This window comes from Ricinus communis, chromosome 2 (genome assembly GCF_019578655.1).
Source record: "Ricinus communis isolate WT05 ecotype wild-type chromosome 2, ASM1957865v1, whole genome shotgun sequence".
NCBI classification, from domain to species: Eukaryota; Viridiplantae; Streptophyta; class Magnoliopsida; order Malpighiales; family Euphorbiaceae; genus Ricinus; species Ricinus communis.
In genome coordinates, this window is record NC_063257.1 from 7,234,253 (window position 1) to 7,257,030 (window position 22,778).

At 33.7% G+C, this 22,778-nt stretch overlaps 2 protein-coding genes across 2 annotated transcripts; one reads left to right on the top strand and one right to left on the bottom strand.

Moving 5' to 3' along the window:
* The first annotated feature begins 5,187 nt into the window (after window positions 1-5,187).
* On the top strand, window positions 5,188-8,919 carry LOC8277766 (replication factor C subunit 3). The gene is made up of 9 exons (XM_002520297.4): window positions 5,188-5,572; window positions 5,894-6,110; window positions 6,286-6,365; window positions 6,459-6,618; window positions 7,044-7,125; window positions 7,716-7,845; window positions 7,939-8,002; window positions 8,085-8,153; window positions 8,574-8,919. Exons 1-9 carry the CDS (start codon window positions 5,392-5,394, stop codon window positions 8,671-8,673), a joined length of 1,083 nt encoding a protein of 360 aa, XP_002520343.1. The 5' UTR covers window positions 5,188-5,391; the 3' UTR covers window positions 8,674-8,919.
* Window positions 8,920-9,751: 832 nt separating this feature from the next.
* On the bottom strand, window positions 9,752-20,140 carry LOC8277765 (protein CELLULOSE SYNTHASE INTERACTIVE 3-like). The gene is given in 9 exon segments (XM_048371501.1): window positions 9,752-10,131; window positions 10,133-10,272; window positions 10,577-10,693; window positions 11,076-11,530; window positions 12,595-15,142; window positions 15,552-18,624; window positions 18,903-18,961; window positions 19,555-19,746; window positions 20,002-20,140. Coding segments are annotated over 7 exon segments (6,576 nt in total). The 5' UTR covers window positions 19,555-19,746; window positions 20,002-20,140; the 3' UTR covers window positions 9,752-9,947.
* Window positions 20,141-22,778: the final 2,638 nt, after the last annotated feature.

Below are 22,778 nucleotides of genomic sequence, written 5' to 3' on the forward strand. Positions count from 1 at the left end.
ATTTTCTTAAAAAATAAAATATTATTAGTATTATAATATAAAAATTATTTAATTATTTTTTAAAAGTAAAAATTTATTGTATAATTAAAAATTATTATATAATTAAATATAATATTAAAAATATAAGTTAAGATGTTATTTTTGAAATTAGAATTGTTATCTAAAATTAATCTATTAGTTAATATAATATTAAAATATAATTAATATAGTATTATTATTTAATTAGAAAATTATTTATTGATTAATATAATATCAAAATATAATTAATATATTATTTTTAGGATCATATTTAGTATTTAATTAAAAATGTAATTTATTAATTAATAAATTAATAGAAAAAATTATAAATTATATATGAATCTAAATATTATGTGTTAAAATAAATATATATATCAAAATTTATATATATATTAAACTAAAAATTTTATGGGTCTTACACATGATAAAAAGAATTTTAAATTTTAAAAATTAATATAGATATAATAAAAATATTAAATATTTTTCCAAAACAATAAATCCTTCTTAGAAAGAAACGAGCCTCAAATTGGATGGTGCTGCAATAGTTCGGACAAAAACATTGGACTCTGAGACAAAAGGGTGAATATGGTGAAGGGTCGTTTCTTTGAAGATTATGGCCGGATCTTATTGGATAAATGTCGCTAAAGCAATTGATTCGCATAATTTTATTTTTGGACGAATCTGATTGCGCTAAATTTAGTTCAAATTTAATAAAAGTTGATTTTATTTATAAATCATTTTAAAATTAAATTTATTTATAAATAATTTTTTTATGTTTAATATGGTAAATATATAATTATAAATTCATTTTTAATGAAATAAGTATCTTATTTAAAAAAATATTAAGATAAAATTAAAATCAAAATAAATATTTTAGTTTTATAAAATATTAAAACATTTTGATTTTTAGCTGAATTGACTACTTCAACTGCATTTGGGAAGTTATATAATGTTCAATTGTTTGTTTTTATGTACTAATATTTTATACAAGAATCCTTTGAAGAAGAATATTTGGTATAAAAACAAATTCTCAATGATTTTGTTTGACTGCATCTTCAGTTGTTTCCTAAATAAATAAATAAATGAACCTTGAGTATGAAAACAATTGATGCTAATGTTTTTGTCGTGAAATACAAACAGAGATTTTTGGGGTTCAAATTAGCAATGGTATTTGCATATTAATTCTTTTGTAGGCCCATCATTGGCTGGTCTATTTTAGTGAATAAAAGTTTTGAAATGGAAATTATGTTCAAATTTGAAGTTGCTTTGTTATGATTCTAATTTTCTGTTTATAATTATCCTAGGTAATTTTGCAATCTGAGTAGTTATTTTTGCACTCAATCCTTTTTCTTGTAAGATATATAGTCATTTATTGAGACGTAAATCTTTTTTAATATTTTTATATATTTATTTATAAAATTTATATAAAATATTTTAATATGTCATTTTCATATAAAATTACATATTAAAATGTCTTTATGTAAATTAATTTAAATTTTATAATTTTTATTTAATAAATATATAAAAATACTAATTGTTTACTCGCATTGTATGACTATTGTAATTATTTTAATGATAAAATCAAGTTTATAGATATAATTTATTAAATTTTTAATTTTTAATATTAATTTATAATATTTCGAATAATAATAGAAATTAACTATTTTTAAATATATTTTTATTTTCTAAAATTTTATTAGTAAAATAATATAAAAATTATTATAAAGATATTTATAATTGGTTTTAATATTATTTAAATTAATACTATCAATATAATTAATATCACTATTTTTTAAAATAATTTTTTATTTTATAATTAAAATATTATTTTATTATTGAATATAATATTAAAAATATAATGTAAGATGTTATCTTTTAAGAATTATAATTATTATATTTGAGAAATTAATTTATTAGTTTATATAATATTAAAATATAATTGAATATAATATTATTTATAATAGAATTAATATCATTATTTAATTAGAAAATTATTTATTTTAATATATTATCTTTTAGATTTAGAGTCAATGTTTATCTAAAAATTTAACATATTAATCAATAAATAAAATTACATGTAAACTTAATTCTATTTATTAAAAATAAATGTATATGTCAAAATAAAAATTTTATATATAAAAAATTAAGTACACAAATCAAAAAATATAGGTCTCATAAATTTATATATATATGGATGTAAACTATACATAGTTAATCTCTATTTAAATTTTTTTATATTAATTAAAAGGCTTCGTTAACTATCTAATTTTGAATTTTTTTCAAAATTCTCATTTTAGTTAGAGAAAATAATATTTATTTCAAATTTTCATATTTTTGTAAAATTAATTCATATATTCTATTTATTTTAGATTGTTGTCGTAGTTACTAAAAGAGATAATTCCCAATAATTACTTTCTCTCTCAGGTATCCATCATTAATTCTTTCTCACATTGTTACTTTTCTGGTTGGTGATGTTACTTTCTCGTTAAATCTCATAATGAGAATTAGTTAAACTGATCCTAGTCGAAAATGATAGACTAGCATCAAGAAAAAAAGAGGGGACATGTGGATAACGGGTCTGCTATTAGATATTGAATCGGGTGAACAGAGTTGCTTCGCGACTCGATTGGTAATTCAATAAAAGATAATCGAATATAGTTTTAGTGGACGCCAACTGAACCAGACACCATTTTTCTTGCAATGTTTTAAGAACACAAAGGCACTTCGTCTTGCTTATGGAGCTGTTTTATGGTTCTGGCTACCCATAGCAGTGGCAGCGGTGAAGAATTGAGAAAGTACTGTAGGGTAGTTCTGATACAAACTATATCCACCTTATGGATAATTGGATCTATGTCCATTTATTTTAATATTTGTGTTTATTCATTCAAAAGTAAGAGGCAAACCATCTAATTACTTCTAGAATTTGGACCACAGCTGACAATTTTTGCCAAGCAATCATTTGCTTTATTGGCATCCCTATTAACACGAACAGAAGAAAAATCAGATCGTCTTTCGCAGAGGACTTGTATCCTTCCTATAATTAAAGAAATATCTTGTAAAGAGTTTTCTTTTTCATGGATTTGCGATACATTGAGCCAACAATTTCTAAGCTGAGCTGCAAAATACTCTTTATCATTACGGTTCTGTCAAATAAGTATCACTTGGGACCTTTTCTTGTCTTTCAAAAAATGAATTAATTTTCTTTTAGACAATGGCTCCAAATCTCAATCTGGAGTTGGTCTCGTGTTTTCAGTGATCCTGTTCTAAGATAGCACGTCAGAATATTCTTTCCGTAGATTCACAATCTTCTGTATAGTTTGATAAACACGGCTTAAGAATCAGCTTTGCTTGAAACATCCCTCTCAAAGAATTCCACCAGTGATCGAAGCAAACAAAGCCTTCTTCACTAGGCTTATAATCAAAAAGGACAAAAGAAGAGGCACTGTTCTAAAGATTCATGCTCTTTCTAACATACTTGACATGTATCAAACGCGCATCCTCTTTTTAACCAAGTTGTTTCTGGTTGCCAAGGAACTCTTTGCACATGAATTTCCTGATTTTGGGTGTTTATTATGTTGCTGAGAAACTACAAGCTTGTCCTTTTAACATTGTTATGACATGAAAATTGAGCTACTACACTTTTGAAATATTATATATATAACAATTGAATTTTAGCTGCTAATTTAAACATCAATTAACAAACAGACTAATTGATATGTTTATTTGCAAAAATTCATGGGTTTCTTATTGAGTATTCTCGCCGTCATCTATTCATATAAAATGAAAACTCATCACTTTAATATTATAGTAGTTTAGGTCATCAAATGATTCCGTTAATTTCTTTTAAAAAGAAAAAATTGTAAAATTTCATAATTTTGAGGGCTTATAAGTTAAACGAGCCTCCTCTTCCTTCAAGATGACCAATTCAAATTCACTCAAAAATCATAACATACACAACAATTTGATACACATCAACCTTATATAAATACACAACAAATTTAATCGTAATATCATCAATAAATATTTAAAACTAAATATTCTAAATTTTAAAATTTATTATTAAATTATCAAAATTTCAATATTTCTTATTACAATTACTTTTCTTAACATTGTTCTAGTTTTTTATTAATTTATATTCTATTTCGTATATATTTTTATTATCTAGAGTCTATTTATATACAACAAAATAAAACTATATATATTCGATATAAACACAAAATTTACTAAATTTTAAGAATACATACTTACGATATACCTATATATATATATTCAATATATACTATTTGCTAAATTTTCTATAAAATATATCTAAATATCTAGTTTTTTTGTAGATTTAAGTTTTAAATTCCAATATTCATATTCTATAGTAATATCTGTCCAAATTGATGTCTTAAAATTAATAATTTATAATATATAATTAAACATTCTTAAAACTGATTGCATATTATAAATATATCTTAATATTTAACATATTATTAATATAAAAATATATATTTTTATTGGAGACATATATCTAATAATTAATAGTTTTTTATATTTCTCTCATTTAATTTTTAGTTCGTACTATCGTCATTTTATTAAAAATATATATCAAATGTATAGTAAAATACAAGCAATAGATATATTAAACTAAATTAGCAATAATGAATAAGAATATGGTGATATTGTACATAAAATATTTTTCTTAAAGAGATATTTAATTAGAAAAATATTATTTTATTTTAATAATATTATTATTATATTTATTTCTTTGAAGAAATTATTATTATTATTATATTAAACAGTACGAAAAAGACAAACATATATCTCTATAAAAAAATTTATAAAACCTCTTGATTAAAAAAAATTGTGAAACTCCTAAAATAAATAAATGAAAAAGCATACAATTTGCTAATTCTAATTTGATGACCAAGACTACCGATAATACATAAATATAATCAAAAAGCATAAAAATAAAAATATATTTAGTAAAAATATAAACTTTCAAAAGTTCACGTGTAAAAGTAAATGTTTCTTCTAATTTTAACTAGTTTTGTTCGACCCAAAAGAAAAAGAAAACTAATTTTAAATTTCCTAATTTCGAACTCGGGCAACAATGTACGTCGTACTACACCGCAGGCATATGGCCCAATACGTGAATAGGCTGGCCTAGTAAAACTCAAATAGCTCGAGTCCAGCAGACAAACCCGAACCGCAACCCGCCTCAAAATTGGATTGGCGCCATCAGCACCCACGTTTACAGAGAAGCTTCTGCTGTCTGCTCTACTAATATAGCTTCACCGGTTTCAAAACGACAGAGCAGAGAGCACGATAGCTGAGCTGAGCTTAGTGTAGAGACAGTTAGTTTAGAGAGTCAATAAAATTGTTTAAAAGATGGCAGATGTGGTAACGATTATGGATATCGACGAAGACGTGAAGGAGAAGCAGAATCAATTGTCCAAACCAAACAAGGGCAAAAACGTCTTCGTGGACACTAAAGCCACTCCTTGGGTGGAAAAGTATCGTCCTCAGTCACTCGCTGACGTGGCTGCTCATCGCGATATTGTTGATACCAGTAATCATCTTCTCTCTCCCTCTCTCTTAGGGTTTACGCTTATAATGTTATTTAAATTATCTACTTAGTTCAGTTTCATGAAAGGAGGAATTAGAAGAATTCAAAAAAGAAAAAAAGAAATAGGAATTGATGATGTGTATTCTTTGTCTCTTGAGATACCATATGAGAATAATAATTTGTGATTTAGAGTGTGTGAATTTGATGTTATTATAATGTAGCAGTTCCAATTCAAAGCTGCAAGTTAAGCTAAATGGAGTTCTTTTCTTTCTGTATCTTTATTAACGTTTCTCTCTCTCTCTCTCTCTCTCTTGGATTGAATAGTTGATAGGCTGACCAATGAAAATAGATTGCCACATTTGTTACTTTATGGTCCTCCTGGCACTGGGAAAACTTCTACTATTCTTGCCGTGGCGCGAAAACTATATGGAGTACAATACCATAATATGATTTTGGAGCTTAATGCATCAGATGATAGAGGCATTGATGTTGTCAGACAGCAGATTCAAGATTTTGCTAGCACTCAAAGCTTCTCTTTTGAGTAATTTCTTTTATTTTATTTATGCATGCCAATTTGCATTATTTCTTTCTTTGCTGGTGGGTTTAGCTTAATATTGGGCTCAGTGACCATGATGAATGGTGGGTTTTGGCTGAAGTTGCCATTTGTTCAGTTCTTCGTTTTTATAGCTGATATCTATGGGGTTTAACATTTACAGTGCAAAGTCAGCTGTAAAGTTGGTCTTGCTGGACGAGGCAGACGCAATGACAAAGGACGCACAATTTGCCTTGCGTAGAGGTTCTGATTGTTTTTGGTTATTATTTATTATTCTCCTAGGTTCTAGTTATTCGCAAAAGATTTATTTATTTATTTTTCTTCTTTGTGGTGTAGTCATTGAGAAATATACCAAGAACACACGATTTGCACTCATATGTAATCATGTGAACAAGATTATTCCAGCACTACAGTCTAGATGTACTCGATTTCGTTTTGCTCCTCTTGATCCTATACATGTCACTGACCGACTCAAACATGTTATAGAGGCTGAAGGGTAATTTTCTGTTTACTCTTCTGTTCTTTACAGATTCTTACCTTGTCAACTGGGTAATGCCTTTGTTTATGTTGGATTTTGACTTGTGGGTAGTCTTCAGCATCTATAGCATTCCCAAATTCTATAACAGTCTCTAGTACATCCTTAAATACCTCTTATTTGTCTAGAGATGGAGAGCTTACTTTTGTCGAGTCAAACTGAGTTTGCCATCTATGGCCACTTACATACATCAGTTAGAATAGTTAATGTGAATGATGAAAAAATTGTTTTCAGTTTATGCAGGGAAAAGAAGCCTTAAAGGAGTAATGACTTTTCTATGAAAGAATGCAAAGCAATTGGGGATATATTAATCATTTTGTTAATTGCCCTTTCTCTTTCAAGGAATTATGCAATAATGCCTTTAAACTTTGTTTTCTCTGAATTAGGCTTGATGTACCTGAGCCTGGCTTAGCAGCAGTTGTACGATTAAGCAATGGTGATATGAGGAAGGCTCTGAACATATTACAGGTTCTAGGATTATTTGCCTTTTGTATTTCTTTGTATATATATGTGCACACATGATTGGGTGGTGCTACATAAAAAGAATAAGTGGCTGCTATCATTTTACCTTTATGCTGTAATGTGATTAGTCTATATTTCTGTTTCAGAGGAATTAGTAAGCTTGTAGAAGACCTCTAGGTTCTTCTCTTTCTCTCTATCTATATCTCTCTGTGTCCATGTGCACATTCATGATATTCAATTACTTGAAACCCTTCTATAATCATGCCTAACTGGTTCCTCCAGCCTGCCCTTTTTCTAATACAGATGGCTGACGGTGGAAATATCTAGTCCATGTCCGGGCCACCAAATTGAACTTATATCTTGCTTTAACATTCATATTTTTCTAATAAGAGGGTGATGCTAGTGATTCTAAGTATATATATTTTTATCTTCTTTCTGTTACAAGTTAACTAATGTAGGACTTATGCTTGAAGATGGGATTTTTACTTCTCCAAAGAATGGAAAAGAGAAATTTTTGGTCCCAGTTACATTCTGTTGTCTCTTTTGTTCTAATGAATTTAAATGAGGTCCTTAATCCCTTTTCCTGGTATATGCAGTCAACACACATGGCTTCTCAGCAAATTACAGAAGAAGCTGTACACCTGTGCACTGGAAATCCATTGCCCAAAGACATTCAGCAAATATCTTACTGGCTTTTGAATGAATCATTTGCTGAAAGTTTCAAAAGTATTCAACAATCTGTTCTGCATATATAGCCAGAGGATACATATTAGACTTGGATGTTCTATTATTTATTTTTCTATTTTTAATGCTCTGTAGGAATTTCTGAAATCAAGACAAAGAAAGGATTGGCATTGGTCGATATTGTAAGGGAAGTGACTATGTAAGTACCATAAACTATCTTTGGGTGTCAGTTTCTAGGAATTTTTATTAGATGATATATACTAACTGAATTGTTCTGATAGGTTTGTCTTCAAGATCAAGATGCCATCTGATGTCAGAGTTCAGTTGATTAATGACATGGCTGACATAGAGTATGTATCCATGTCTTGCTCTTGTTTTAGTTGCATGAGTTGATTGTGATTGTGATCCTACAGATAGATGTATAACTAAGCTGTTGGCCTTTGTCATAATGGGTGAGTGTTTGGTGGTACAATAAACCAACACTAATGTGCATACAAATATGTTGCTATTATCAGTGAGGCAAGGTAGAATTAGAAATGAATATAAGGCTTTTTCTAGGGATTGCTTGTGTTATACAATGAACTACTTGTTAGCAATTGTTTGAACATGATTGGAAGAGACTCCATTACTTCTTTCCTTTCGTTTCTAATTTCTCTGATGCGGGGATGCTCATTCTCATGTTGTAATCCTTCCCAAGAAAAAGAAAAAATAGTGACTTTGGGAGTTGACCATCGAGGTCTTGGTTGACATTAATCTGTGGCTTTCTGCAGGTACAGGTTGAGTTTTGGTTGCAGTGACAAGTTGCAACTCGGATCACTTGTTGCTTCTTTTACATGGGCTCGGTCTGCATTGGTTGCTGCAGCAAAGTAGTTTTTATATGCTGCTTTTGCTTGCTGTATCACTTCCTGATTATTCCAGCATGAGATGATCGAATGACTACTTGTGCAATCATGAAATTTATACATGTTTAAGAATGTAAAGTTTTCAAGTTAGAAGCTTGGCTGATATATCTTTTTGACTTGCCCCATATTTTCTAGGTGTTTTTTTGGTGAGCTTGTAGGTTATGGTTATTTTGTTCCTTTGCGTTAATGTGTAGTTTTCAAATTCTATGCTCTAGCTTATGTTCATTTTTAACTCAACACGCCACATGCAAACTGGAGAGCAAAATTGATTACGCCAAGTATCAGGCAATTGAACCAGAAAAGAATGCTATGGACATTCATTTGTGAGGAAATCCTTAGAAGATACTGACAGGAAGGTGGGGTGAGGGTGAACCAGTTCAAAGAGTCCTCTCGCGCGATCCCTTAGTTTCCTGGTAGGCTCCTTGATCAGCTTGTCAAACTCTTAACATGCTGGAAGCCCTGGTATGCACCTCCACTAATACAGCTTAAAATTTTTATGGTCCGAGTCTATTGTGAAAAGGAGCATGGCTGCATGTGGATGCTTATTTCCATTTTTTGAAATTTTTGTCAGTTACTCTTCAATTTTCCTGAAATGGCATGGTGCCAGCAGGTATTTGCTATAAATGACGTAGGAATTTGATGTATTACGGCAGTATTTGCTCCCAATTACTTAATTGTCTTGCATACAAGGGCTTCCGTTTGAACTTGTGTTCTGGCGTTATAAAATATTACCATTTCATTCTTCCCATTGAAAGCTTTTCAGCTGACATGATTTCTTCAGACCCATCGAGATGCAAAGAGCCCTGACTGGCACATAGAATGGCAGTACCAATACTTGCAAAACTGATGCAGAAAAGTTGTCAGAAAATGAAACTATTCCCGAACGATTTGTTATAAAAGAGAGGTGGAACTTGTTTTAATATATTCTCCATCGGTTTTCACAAAGTTAAGAACGTCTCATTGCAAAGCGGGGCCACATTTCCTGAGATTATTCAACTACCAATTCCAATAAACTGTCAGAATAACTTATTAACAGCAGTGAGAGCTTGATTTAATACTTTTCTCAACGTTATTTCTCTATAATATTCTTTAAATTGCAAATTTCTACAAACTGACCTGTACAACGATCTGCTAAACAATTTTCACTTTTTCCTATGCCGTAGGAATGACCCTCGACTATTTTGCCTCTGTAAATTAATGAACGTTCCAAACTTTACATGTCAGGGAGCAAGAGTTTTGTTTCTACAAAACTGGATCTTCTAAACATGTAAATTCATAAAGCAAGACAGCTTCATGCATCTCATCGCATTGAATGGGATGAATATGAAATGACACTCCTTCATTTGAGTTGGCTGCTTTACCTGATTTCCCTACAGTTTCATGTGCAAATACCCTATTACCACTTTGCAGGCTATCATTCGGCTGTCCTGTTAGTCCATATAATCTCAATTTCAAGGGTTCTGGAGGAGCCATCTTTGTTATTATCATGATTGAGGCTGAATAGTCCACTGTATACTCCTTCCGTCACGACCTTATCAATTTGGATGGTCACTCTACCCAAAGTTGACTGAAAAAAATACCATTATATCTTGATAAGAAATGCAAAAGGCAACAAGGCCAAACAATATGACTGAAGCAATTGCTCATTATACCGAGCTACATCAAGAAAAAGAGAATCATCACGTACTAAATGAGCATTGGGTTTTCCTATGGTGAAATGTCCTATTTTTTTTTTTTTTTCTTTTGTGCAAAACAAGGGCAATGAAGAAAGATGCTATGATGAGCAATGTATTTACGTCAAGATAGTTGAATGAGCATATCAGTCTCCTAGTGAACATTATTAAGAACATATTAGTTGGAATGCTAGTTACCTTGCCAAAAGTATTTTTACTTTTGCATATTATGTGGAGCTTCTGTCCCTTAGGTGGCACATCGAATGCCCATGTGAATCCTTCTTTCCATTCTGGAGAGATACTGTGGCTCACAACCTGACAAAAATGCAGATCATTGTAATATGAGGTACAGCCTGCAGCTGGGCTCAGGTGCCATTAAGTTAATGATAATGTTTTGCACATTATCAACTTCATTTGCTTTGAGAATAGAAAAACTAGAGACTACTAAGGGAATCTTGTGTTTTCAGTGAACTATAGAATTGTTCGCATGGTACCAGATATACCATATGGCAGATCAACTGCAACTGACTTATTAAAGAAGAGCGTCGTTTTAAACCTCCGGCATAATATAGCCCAACAGGCAATTAATTGTACCCAAAGAATTAGAAAACATGGATCCTACTAAAGATAAGTAGATCGCACTATGCTAGTTGCAAAAAGAAAAGCCTTGTTTTGTACATAAAACTGAAGTTCTTACCTTGGTTTGCCGAGGAGGACCATTGCCTATGGTCAATCTACAGAAGGCATTTGTGTTTCCCATTGTTTGTTTAAGGTTGTTCCCACGCTTAATGGTAACAGTTAAGCACCCTGGTAAGCAGTGCAACAAAAGGTCTGCTCTCTCATGGAAACTTGGTGGGCAAGTTTTCATGAGCGTTTGTAGGATAGGAATGGCTTCAGCTGCAACCATTGCTTGAGATTTTGCAATCTCTATTGACATGGCAGACCATGATTGTTTTAACAAGCATAGCGTGTCCAATACAGACTCCTGAGCAGCCTCACTACCTGACTTGAGTGCATTTATTAAGCAGGGAATACACAGGGTAGCTGCTTCAGAAACATGGAGCTTTGGAAAGTTGGTAAATATGACATTCAAGGTTCTCAAAACCTGTATATTGATGGTTGCTGTGGACCATAATTCTCTCTCGAGCGCAGCTGCAAAAAATAGATGTAACATGTCTCCTTATTTAGATGAATGAAGGAGGAAAAAGAAATATCATAAATATAACCAAAAACTGATACTAAGAGTATAACAAAACCAGATGGATTTCTAGTGCCAAAATGTAATAAAACAACTTCATGAATACATGGCTTTTCCCACACCCACAACCAAAACAGGGATTATCTATATGAGTAAACAATGACAGCTTGACCTCCACAGAACTAACTGGTTTAATATAACTGACACCAAATGACATGAAAGCAGAGAAATACCAGAAATATGACAAAAAATTGTATCTAAACAAGCAAAAAATGTTGAATGTATTAGCATGGAATAACTATATTAGTAATCACTAGATAAATATAAGAGCTGAAAGGGACTTGGCCCAAAATGAGCTTTATATGGTGTAAGATTCATTCTATCTATTTTATTGTTTGATTTGGCAGATTCTTGTATCTAGATGAAAACTTGTTTGACCATTACATTGGCACAAAAGGAAAGCAGTAGAGCCTAGGGCATGGCAGATTCAACTTCTAGCATAAAATTCCATCTTCTTTGCAAAATTGCCAAGAAGTGAAAAATCAAGAGAGTAAAATGAGGACAGATAAAGGGCGGAATAATGCTTATTCTCAAACTCTTTCAATCACTCCAGTAGCACCACCACCGCCACCATCTGAACTTGCATCACCAATGGCTTAATCGCCACACTGACCCCAGTAACTGGGCTGGAGAGGAAGGAGTACCACAGAGGACAGCAATTAATCAAAAATTTCATTCTATTACTTGAGTTGCAAATTGATGCAGACTAGGTGGTGGTGATGGTGTAGTGGAAGTGATGTGGTAAGTAGGACTAGGTAGTTCGAATTTTTATTTTGTGCGGTTAGGTCAGCGAGAATTTGGAAAAGAACTAGAAGGGAGAGAATTTCTTTACAATAATTATTTTAACTTTTCACTTAAATAATTATTTAAATAATACGATATTTAAAATACCAACATGTTTTGCTTAATCGGCTATGAACTTATTATTTAAATATTTTAAACCTGTTATTGAACTCACCTGTCAAAGATCTGATGAGCTCATTTGACACGTATTCTTGGAGTGTGTGGTTAGAAAATAGGAATCTGATCAGCATGGCTGCTTGCCCAGCAACATCAGCACTAGGAGACAGTAGAAGTTCCTGAACAATTAAAATGCCACCAGCTTCCGCAACAGCTCTCCTGTTAGTCCGACTGTGCATGACAAAATTCTGCAATGCACAAACTGCCACCATTGTCATTTCTTCAGATGGCTGATCTTCAAGCAAGCTTACCAGGGCCCGACATGCAGAAACAGAATCACTGGCCCTAGCAAGCCCTTCCTGCTGAGAGAGATCTCCAATTGCTAGCGCAGCAAGTAGTCTGCAGGTTTCTGATCCAGTTTGTGGGTCTAACAAATACTGTGATAAAGGCGCAATAGCATATTTCGAAACCTTCATCTCTCGCACTCTAACATGATTAAACAAAGCTTCAAGTAATCTTCCCGATAGCTCTTCACATTGATGAGATCTTAGCAGGTCCAATAAAGCATCCACAGCACCAGCTTCAGCCATTTGCTCTGCACTTGAAGCGTCAGTCGCTTCATGAACAATTAAAGCTTTAAGAGCCAATCTAGTAGTGCTATCAAGTGCAGAGTGCAACATTTTCACAAGGACCACCAGAGGAACCTTAAAATAGTACTCTGTGTTGAAGCGCAGGACATTTGATAAAACCAAAGCAGCAGTCTCCCATAGCTCAAGAGGTGGCTGAGGATCATCTTGAATAATAACTTTCGCAAGCTCAAAAATACCTCCAGCATCAGCAACCACCTTTGGCCAGCTTGTAGAAATCTTTTCCAGTGCCTTTATTGCTGTTTGCTGAAGGTTCAATATACCGATTCCTGCAAGCCGCACAAGAGGCATGACTGCATTTTTTGTAGTAATATCTTGTTGAAAATGTTCCTGAGCAAGAAGATGAGATAGTAACTCTGTGCCAAGCTGCTGAATAGCTTGAGATGGAGATTCCAGAAAAGTAATTAATGGCTCGATCACCTGGCTGGGAGTAAGTTTCAATGTTAGAAGGCTCTGTGGCTTCTCCAGAATATTCACAAGTGCTTGTAGTGCACTATGCTGTCCCCACAAACCAAAATCTGGACGTAGCAAAACCATAAAAAGTGGTTCTACTATGTTCGCAGCATCTGAACTTCTAGCAATTGCGCCACTATTTGTCAAAATGCGGAACAATTCTGCAATTGCAGAGCATAATGAACTGGGGGCAACAGGGAGTAGTAGAAGACATCTATCTATAACACCGGCTTTGACCATTTCCAATTTCCGCTGGGCCCGGTCTTTCCCCAACTTTATTAGAGCACTGATGCTACCTTCAATAAGTCGATAATTTGTCCCACAAACCAATCCAACGAGAAGATCCACAAGAATATCATAACCTGCTGCATGCTCTGCCAGCTGTTCATCATCTAACAATCTCTCAAAAGCACAAACACCAGCCTCCACAACTGAACTTGTATTAGACTGCATAAGAGATATGAGAGGCTGCATGCACCCCAAGGCAATTGGATTTGCTCTGAATTTAGCATTAGTAAACAAAATAAAGCAAAGCTGTGCAGCATCTCTCTTCAAATCCAACGAAGATGCAGAAGATAATATTTTGTATAATGTTTCAAGTGGATCACCTTCCAATTCAGTGAATAAGGCTGCCTTTAAAGCATTTTCTGAAGTCAGTTTGATCAAGGCAACAAGAGCAGCCTCTTGCTCACTCTCTGATATAGCATTAAGCATGTCAATTAATGGCGGAAAAGCCTGCCAGGCTAATTCAGAGTCTCTGATGTGGTCGGCCTTAAAAAGCTCACGAAGAGCCCTTGCAGCACTTAATCTAGCATCTCTTGACCCCAGATGAAGAACCGCTATGAGTTGATTCAAGGAACTAAGGCACGCATCATATCTAATGATTTCAGAATTACTGAACAGGATTCTAAATAGCTCAGAAATAGATGCCTCTGTGGAGTCTTTAGGACTCAAGGACAAATATTTCGTTAAAGCATCCAGAGCTCCAGCTTCAGCCATGATTAGCTTATTTGTGTCGCTACCGTTTGCAATACGAGTTAAGAGTTGAACAGCAATTGGAGGGGCATCTGGCCTATCTGGGATAGGTCTCAAGAGATCCACCAGCAAAGGAATAGATTTGCGTGCAGTGGAGCCAGCCCTTACATCTTCAATTTCAAAAAGGTGCTCTAGAATAATTTGACCAGGATTTCTTGGGAGACAAAACTCTTCTGATAATGCAACAAGATTTGGAATATCTGATTCCATGTAACCAATTAGTGTTATCAACCCAGCAACAGCACCTGAATTTGCGATTGTGAGAATTATTCCCTTGCTTCCATTACAAACAAGGCTGGCCATTGCTTGGGCAGCAAAAAATCTGTCAATCATTTCATCAGATCTTAGCAAATGAGCAAGTGATGGTATAATCCTCATTGTTGTAGGAGACAGAACAATAGTTGCATCTTGGAATAAGATAGCCAGGAACAAGGCACTGATCCATATACCTTCTGTATCCTCGTAGTCTGCCTGAATGAAATAAAGTTTTCATTTCAGCCACCAAATGTTAATAAAAAATGTTGTAATCCGGTCAAGCATTTGAAAAGACATAATTATGGATTGGAAGTAAAATCAGACAACTGCAATAAACAAGCAGCCAAGGATCTCGTCTATTAGGAAACCATACTAGCAATCAACCCCATGAATTCCACAACATTGACAGCACCCACTTCATTTATAATACTTTTTCTTCTGAGTTATACAAAATATTTGTTTAACTATAAATACCTGTGACAACATAAACTAGTCAATCCCTCATCAATACTAGTGCTCATCTAGTAATGTAACAATTTACCACAAAACATATCCAAAAGGATCAGGGCGTAGCCAGAAGGAAAGTTGAGAGGAACAAAAACTCTGCAAGCTAATAAGGCCATACCTGTGTATTAGATGTATAACTTGAAAGCTTGCTCGAGAAAGCCTCAAGTCCACCCGCTTCCATTACGATGAGCTTGTGCTTAGCATGAAAAGAAGAAATTATTGATAGCAACCATAGGGCAATAGTACCTCCTAAAAGGGTGGCTGGATCAAGAACATCAAACTCATCGCCTTCCTCGAAAGATGGTCTTTTCAAAAACCCTCTTGGAGCTCTGACTTCGATTTCTAAAGACAAAGAGCCAGAATTCTGCTTTATCATATCAACTAACGCATATATGAGAGGCTTCAAATATCCTGATAAATCAAGTGCTTCCATAGACTGCTGTTTGTGTTCTTTTGCAGCACATATCAACAATGCAGTCCCTCCAATCCTCACTTCTAAAGTGGATGAGTTCATAATTCTATTAGCAAGAGAACCAATAGATCTTGCTCTTGCAATTAACAGATCACCTAAGACAGCCGGTTGTTCCCCGCAAAGCCGAGATAGGATCTCTATTGCCTTATCTTGCAGCAGAGGGGCCCCCTCAGCCAGGCAGTATACTAAAGACTCTAAGCTAGAGGGTACTTCAGCAAGGGCAGCCCATGGGGGGTAAGCGACACTAGCACCCTGTTTTGTCCTGGCCAAGAGTGCAACTACTTCTAAAGCATCAACAGTATCAATGCCATGCATGTCCATGGCATTCAAGGAATCAAGAATTGCAAGAACAGTAAAACGACACTGAGCATTTCCCTTAAGTACATCACCCACTGGGAAATGCTTCAATAATTGATGAAGGGCACGTGAGGCGTTCTTCTTACCTTCTGAAGTTCCTTCCCCAAGGACTCTTGTCAATGCTGTAACAACATCTTCAGCCAGAGCTTCAGCAGCAATCTGGGGATCAGAGAGAATATTAGCCAGTGCGGCAACTGCAGTTTCAGCAGCATCGATGGAAGAAGTCTTAGCTAACTTAATTAAAGGTTTGACATCCCCTTCTGCAATATAGGGCATCTTGTTGGTAGTTTTTGTCTTGGTTGAGCGAGACAAAGCACTCAATGCTCGAGCCAACTGCGTCGCGACAACTTGAGTATTATTACCTGTCAAAAGCTTCATGCAAGGATGAAGAATTTCATCAGTTGCAAGACTATCACAAATATCCTGTCTTGTGCTGAATAGATCAGCAAGAATAGAAGCTGCATACTCTTGAGTTTCCTCATTTGAGGAGTTGAGAACCTGGATAAGAGATTTCAATGCTTTATTTGCAGCAGATCCCCTGTGCACAAGATCCTTGAGTGGTGTCATTGTAAGTACATGGCCTAGAACTCTTATTATGTAGGCCTTTGAGCCAGAAGAGTCCCCAAGGAGCAGAGCTAACAGCTGATTGATGGTGGCAGAATCAGCTGTTCGGACAAGCGTTTTAAGTGCCTTGACCGAGGCCTCTTGACCTTTCAGTTCACCACTTCTTAGAAGCCATAAAAGTGCTGGCACAGCTCCTGCACTCTCAACACAGGCCCGGATATCTTCACTGTGACAACACAAGTTCCAAAGAACATGTGCTGCATCCTCCCTTGCCCTCTGAGATCCTGTCTCTAATAATTGTACCAACGGAGGAATCCCACCAGCAGCAGTGATAGCCCACTTGCTGTCGTCAACTTGGTCAGTCAAAATAGCTAGCAACTGAACAGCATACTCTTGATGCTGCTCGCTGGACAAACCCAATAATGATATGAGCAACTGAATTCCTTCTCTCTTGCCAATGGCTTCCCAGATGCCTACCCCATCACGGCATAAGTTGGTTAAATAAATTATCAGAGACTCTTTTGCATCCGCAACAGCCATAGTTATAAGTCCGATGAGAACCTTCTTTGCTTCTGCATGATTAAGGGATCTTGAGAGGTGGACATTGCCATACAGACTTGCCATAGCCTCAAGGATGCGCTCCTGGATCAGCTTAGTATCACGAGGTTTCAAAAGCTTTACCAATATGTTTTCAATATTTGTTGCATCAAAGTTTTCCTCGTCAATGCCACGATCTTGTTCAAAGACCATCAAAGCATAGGCAAGTGCTCCAATTATATCAGCAATTGGTTCAGCCAGGCGAGGGGAGTGCGATAGTTCTCCAAGATACAGTATCAAAGCAGACATCCCACCGCAGATATTTGCTAAAGCTCGTGTTGAATGGCCCTGCAGAGCCTGGGCAGATTCCCCTTGCATGCACTCTTTAGAAGGAGACACTACAGCCCCAATGAGCACATGAACACCATTAGCATCTACAACTGCTTTCTTAGCCTTTATTGACCTCGAAGAAAGGATCTCCAAAGCATCAGCGGCACTAGCACGGACTGAAATATCATTGTTCTGACCCACAAGCTGAAGCAAAGCTTTAATGGCTCCAGAATCAATCACTTTGGGAATACTATCACTGAAAGCCAGCATTAGTCGGGCCAAGAGAGAAGCTGCATTGGACTGCGCAGCTGCATTATCAGATGACAGAAGTCCCACAATGATATCTACTCCGCCAGCCTCAAGTGTTGCTCTCCAATAATCATCTTTGTCACCACAAAGGTTTCTCAATGCCCCAGTAACGAATCCCTCTACCACTTTGTCCTGATTATTCTGTGGATTGAGTTGATCCCATAAGGTTGGTACTACACCTTCTGTAACAAATATTTTTATACCAACATGGTCATCTGAAAGGCCCCCAGAAGAAACTTCATATATTGCTTCAGCTGCTGCCTTCCTTGCATCAATTGCTTCAGACTTCAAAAGTGAGAGTAGAGGCGGGATGCAACCACCAAGAAGTACCTTCAGTCGTAGGTCATCTTCTTTGCATAGAACACTTAGAATTCCAGCAACATAAACTTTTGCCCCAGGAGTGCCACTCCTGAGAATGGATATGAACAATGGCATTGCCTGTACATGAGAACCAATGACTGTCCTTGCCTCTTTGTTTGCTTTAGCCAGACTCTGTAGACGTGCCGTAATAAGTTCTTTCTCATGCGGTGAAGAGATTTTGGCATGTAGCTTCTCAACAAAGCGAGCAACCGTAGCCACTGTATTCTCTGGATCATCCTTTTCTGGCGTCCCATTTGATCCCCTGCATGCAATCGGTGAATCCACTTATGCACAATTAGCATATAATGCTTGATAAAATGCCATAGAATTTCCAACGTCAATTTAGTTCCCAGCAAAAGTTTAAATGTATGCTAATATTTCTGCGAATTCTTGCCTTGTACTTCTACTTTTAGTGGGTTTTACATGCCTCTGTTTGTAGTTAATTTTAAGTTTCGTACAAAGTGGCAATTTATCAGAACATAAGTATTAATGCATAAAATGTCCATCAGAATAAGGAAATATGCAGATTATCTCAATAACCTGGATGGAGAAGTAGATGAGGATTTCTCTCGCGCATGAAAGGAGGGAGACTTTGACATCTGCACCAAAGCACATATTTATCTTTATGCTAAGATACTTGGTACTCAAAAGAAACCAATCCACTTCATTTTCAATTAATCGGTGAGAACTCAGCTAACAAGAGTTTTCAGTTTCAAAATCAATAAGCACATGAACCACCAAATCCTTAGAACTACTTTCCAGTACCATAATAACACAACCAGAAAAGACCTATGTAAATGTCACTCGAAGTCCATACTATGATAATAAAAACCCCACCAAAAAGAAAAATGCCATAGATCTTAATTTCTAAAAGTTACCACTGATCCATGCTTTTCTTAACAATCAAAATCATAATTAAATATAAAAGTGATCCATATTTGCTTAACAACTAATTCTATGCAAAACCAAAACCTAAAATTAAGCAACCATGCTATTCTCCAAATTCATTATCTCTACCCATCGCCACCCTACTGCAACAGTATTGACCTGAAATCTTAAACAATCCCCACAAGGCATTTGCAAAAGAAAACTGATACAAGAAACAGTACATTTTGTCATCAAGACAATTCATAATGATTCTTCTTTTTCTACAGAAACATAGCCAAAAGAAAACATAAGAAATTTACATTACCTAGCCAAACAATGCAAGTGCCAGAGAGCTCCCTCCTTCTACTTAGGCAAAATCCTGTCTTCTACACCAACTCATAACCCAATTAAGAAACAAAAGATTATATTTCCATCACAAAAATTCAAACTTTGCTCCACTAATTAAATAATCACAGAGAGCAATGCAAGACTTGAAGCTTTCTCCTCTTAGCAAAAGCTGTACAAGCACAAACAGAATTACTGATTAAAGTAATTAAATAATTGTGAATTACAAGAGATCAGATCACAACAAATGCTAAGTGCATTTTCAAAGCCTTAGGGCAAATACAAACCTCATTTCTACGTTTCAATTACAAACATAATAATAATCACCAAAATTTGATTAATTACGTATAGTAAACAAATAATCAGACCATTGCAATCACTGTTAAAAAAAAAATCAACAAATTAAAAGAGAAAAAAAAAAAGATACCTCAAAACGTAAAAGCTGTAAAGGCGTTAGTAGAGGGAAGAGACGCAGAGAAACGTAGAGATGAGAGAGAAAGTAGAGAGAGAAAGAGTGAGTGTCTTTCTGAATCTTTTTCGTTTCTCTTTCTTTCTTTCTCTGCGTGTTTCTGTTTTTATTTTATTTTTTTAAAATTCTTTTGTAAATTTGTTTATTACCTTTTCTTATATTCTTTGTTAATCTGTCTTTTCTATTTTGGTTGATTTTGTTTTATTATTTTTAATATAAAATAAAAACTTGCAGTAAACAGTGAATAGTAACTTTTCCCTCCTCTATCATGAAAATTTTTAACATTAATTAACACGTAAATATATAATTTTCAATACGATAAATACATATCAGGCTGACTAGAATTTTAAGATTAATATAATCTTTTTATTTTTTATTTTTAACTACTTGATTGGACTCTGGTAAAATTACTCAGTAATTCTGTAAAATACTTAATCAATTTCATTTTTTAAATTTTGATGTAAGAAAATATTTCAGTTATAACTCAGGAATCTGTTTTTCTTTGTAAAATGCTATAATGTGACTCTGGATAAATAACTGATAACAATAATTCGTTTTTCTTTTCACTGGTGCGACCCTTTTTTCTGCTGTAAAAAAAAAGAGAACTGTATAATTATTTAGAATGGTACGGTTATTTAAATGGTTTGTTTTTGTTATAAACAATAAATAGTTTGTTGGATATGGACATAAATAATCAATTCCCATTGTCTTTAGCAGCAACTGTCATGTGCATGCAGCAGAGTAACTAAATTTTGGAGGGTAAACCAACTGTCAAATCTGTAATTATTTGCCTGATTTCACCTGCCATTGCCTTCGAAACAAAGTTGTTTTTAACGCTTTAACTTTGATATATACCGAACAGGTTTTTTTAATATAACAATATTAAAAGAATCAAACTTGTTATATATATATAAATGGCAAAATATATTTTTGAATTATTTAAATTTTTTAAATTTTTTTATTTGAATATTTGGATGAGTTCTTATAGCTTTTTATTTTATTTAAAATAAAAATATAACAAAGATTCAATATGAAAAAAATAAAAATCTTGTAAAATATATTAAACATCTCACGTAACTAAAAATTAAGAATTAAAAAGAGTTTATAATGATTTAAAATTGATTAACTAATAATAGTCTTTTTGATATTAGATCTAAATCAAATTCGATTAATTGGATTCTAATATGGTATCATAATATGTTTGATATATATATATTTTTTTAATTTTTTAATTTTTTATTTGGATGTACGGTCTCGTGACTCCGTTTGATGATATAGGCTAATGTCAATTATATTTAAAAAAAATAAAATAAAAATTAAAAGAGTTTAGTAGTTGGTAGTGAGTGTATAGTAGTTATTAAATTTTGCTAGTGTGGTCGAGTTCATCTATTGGGCTGTGTTTTAGACTGTTCTTCAGTTTTGTCTTACCTTTTCTTCTTCGCTTTTTTTAATAAGAAAAGAAAATGAAAATAGATCTTTCATGAGGACATGTTAGTAGGCCACTCATCCATGCATAGCACTGTAGTAAAAATATAGCAGAGCTTTTTCCTTTTCTAGTAACAGATCAATCAATAAAGAAACCAGAAAAAGGAGTTAATTATTTTATCAGAAACAGGATCTTACAGTAGTTTTCATATATAAACATGTAATTCTAGTTCAGATTAAAGACTAAAACATGGTTAAGACTTTCACTTGTCTCAACTCTGATCCCATTACTGTATAAATTAATGAAATGAAAATTGACGAAGCTCAATCACAGAGGTGGGTTCCACTTCAGAGGGATATTTTATAAAAATCAATTAAATTGTACGGTCCACAGTGTCTAAATTTATAATAGAAGAGCACAAACACATGCCCCTACGTACATATCAAGCAAGCACACTTGATAAATATGCAGTATTAATTTGGTTTATTGTTCTTGAGATCAGTGTGAATCAAAATAAATAAACTAAGTGATAGGTACTTAGCATGTCTGCTACTTCTAGTGATAATCTTAATAATATATATAAAAACTGTATGGTCCATCCAAAAATATTGATTTTGTGATTTTATGCCTGGGAGATGTTTGGTGATTATAGTATATTTTTCCCAGATCTCATCAACCTGCATGATAATTTAATTTTCCTGATTATAAAACATGTATTTATGTGGATCCAGCACCTGCAGGCAGTCAAACATATATGAGTGGATATTATATAAAAATCAAATCAAAGTCTATAAGACAATAATTATATGGTTGGTGGTGTTTTGTGTATATATATATATATAATGGGTGTTTTAATTTTAATTGAAAAGTGAAAACTGTTTTTATGTGAACATCAAGATTTATACTGTTAAAAATATTAAAACTATCACAGATTTTTTTATTTGGGTATAAATCAGAATTATTAGCCTTTCTAAGTATAGTTTTTCAAATTAATTAAGATAATACAATAAGCGTATAATTTATGGTGTAACCCCTTAAAGAGATTCAAGTTGCTTTTACATATGTTTGTTTGAATTATACGCCTTCGTTTGTTTGAATTACATATGTTTTTATCAAAATTAAGGACAGAAGAGACTAGAGAGAGAGAGAGAGAGAGAGAGAGAGAGAGAGAGAGAGAGAGAGAGAGAGCAACCTCTTAAAGAGATTCAAGTTGCTTTCAGGAAGGACAAATGTAAATAGTGTCATATATATGATAATAACCTGATGGGATTACAGAAAAGAAATATATATATATATATAATATATATAA

Excerpts from the sequence above, each read along its gene's own strand:
- LOC8277766 (XM_002520297.4), top strand. The coding sequence starts at position 5,392 with ATGGCAGATGTGGTAACGATTATGGATATCGACGAAGACGTGAAGGAG. Across the intron at positions 5,573-5,893 it reads TCGCGATATTGTTGATACCA|TTGATAGGCTGACCAATGAA; the intron begins GTAATCATCTTC and ends TGGATTGAATAG. Across the intron at positions 6,111-6,285 it reads ACTCAAAGCTTCTCTTTTGA|TGCAAAGTCAGCTGTAAAGT; the intron begins GTAATTTCTTTT and ends TAACATTTACAG.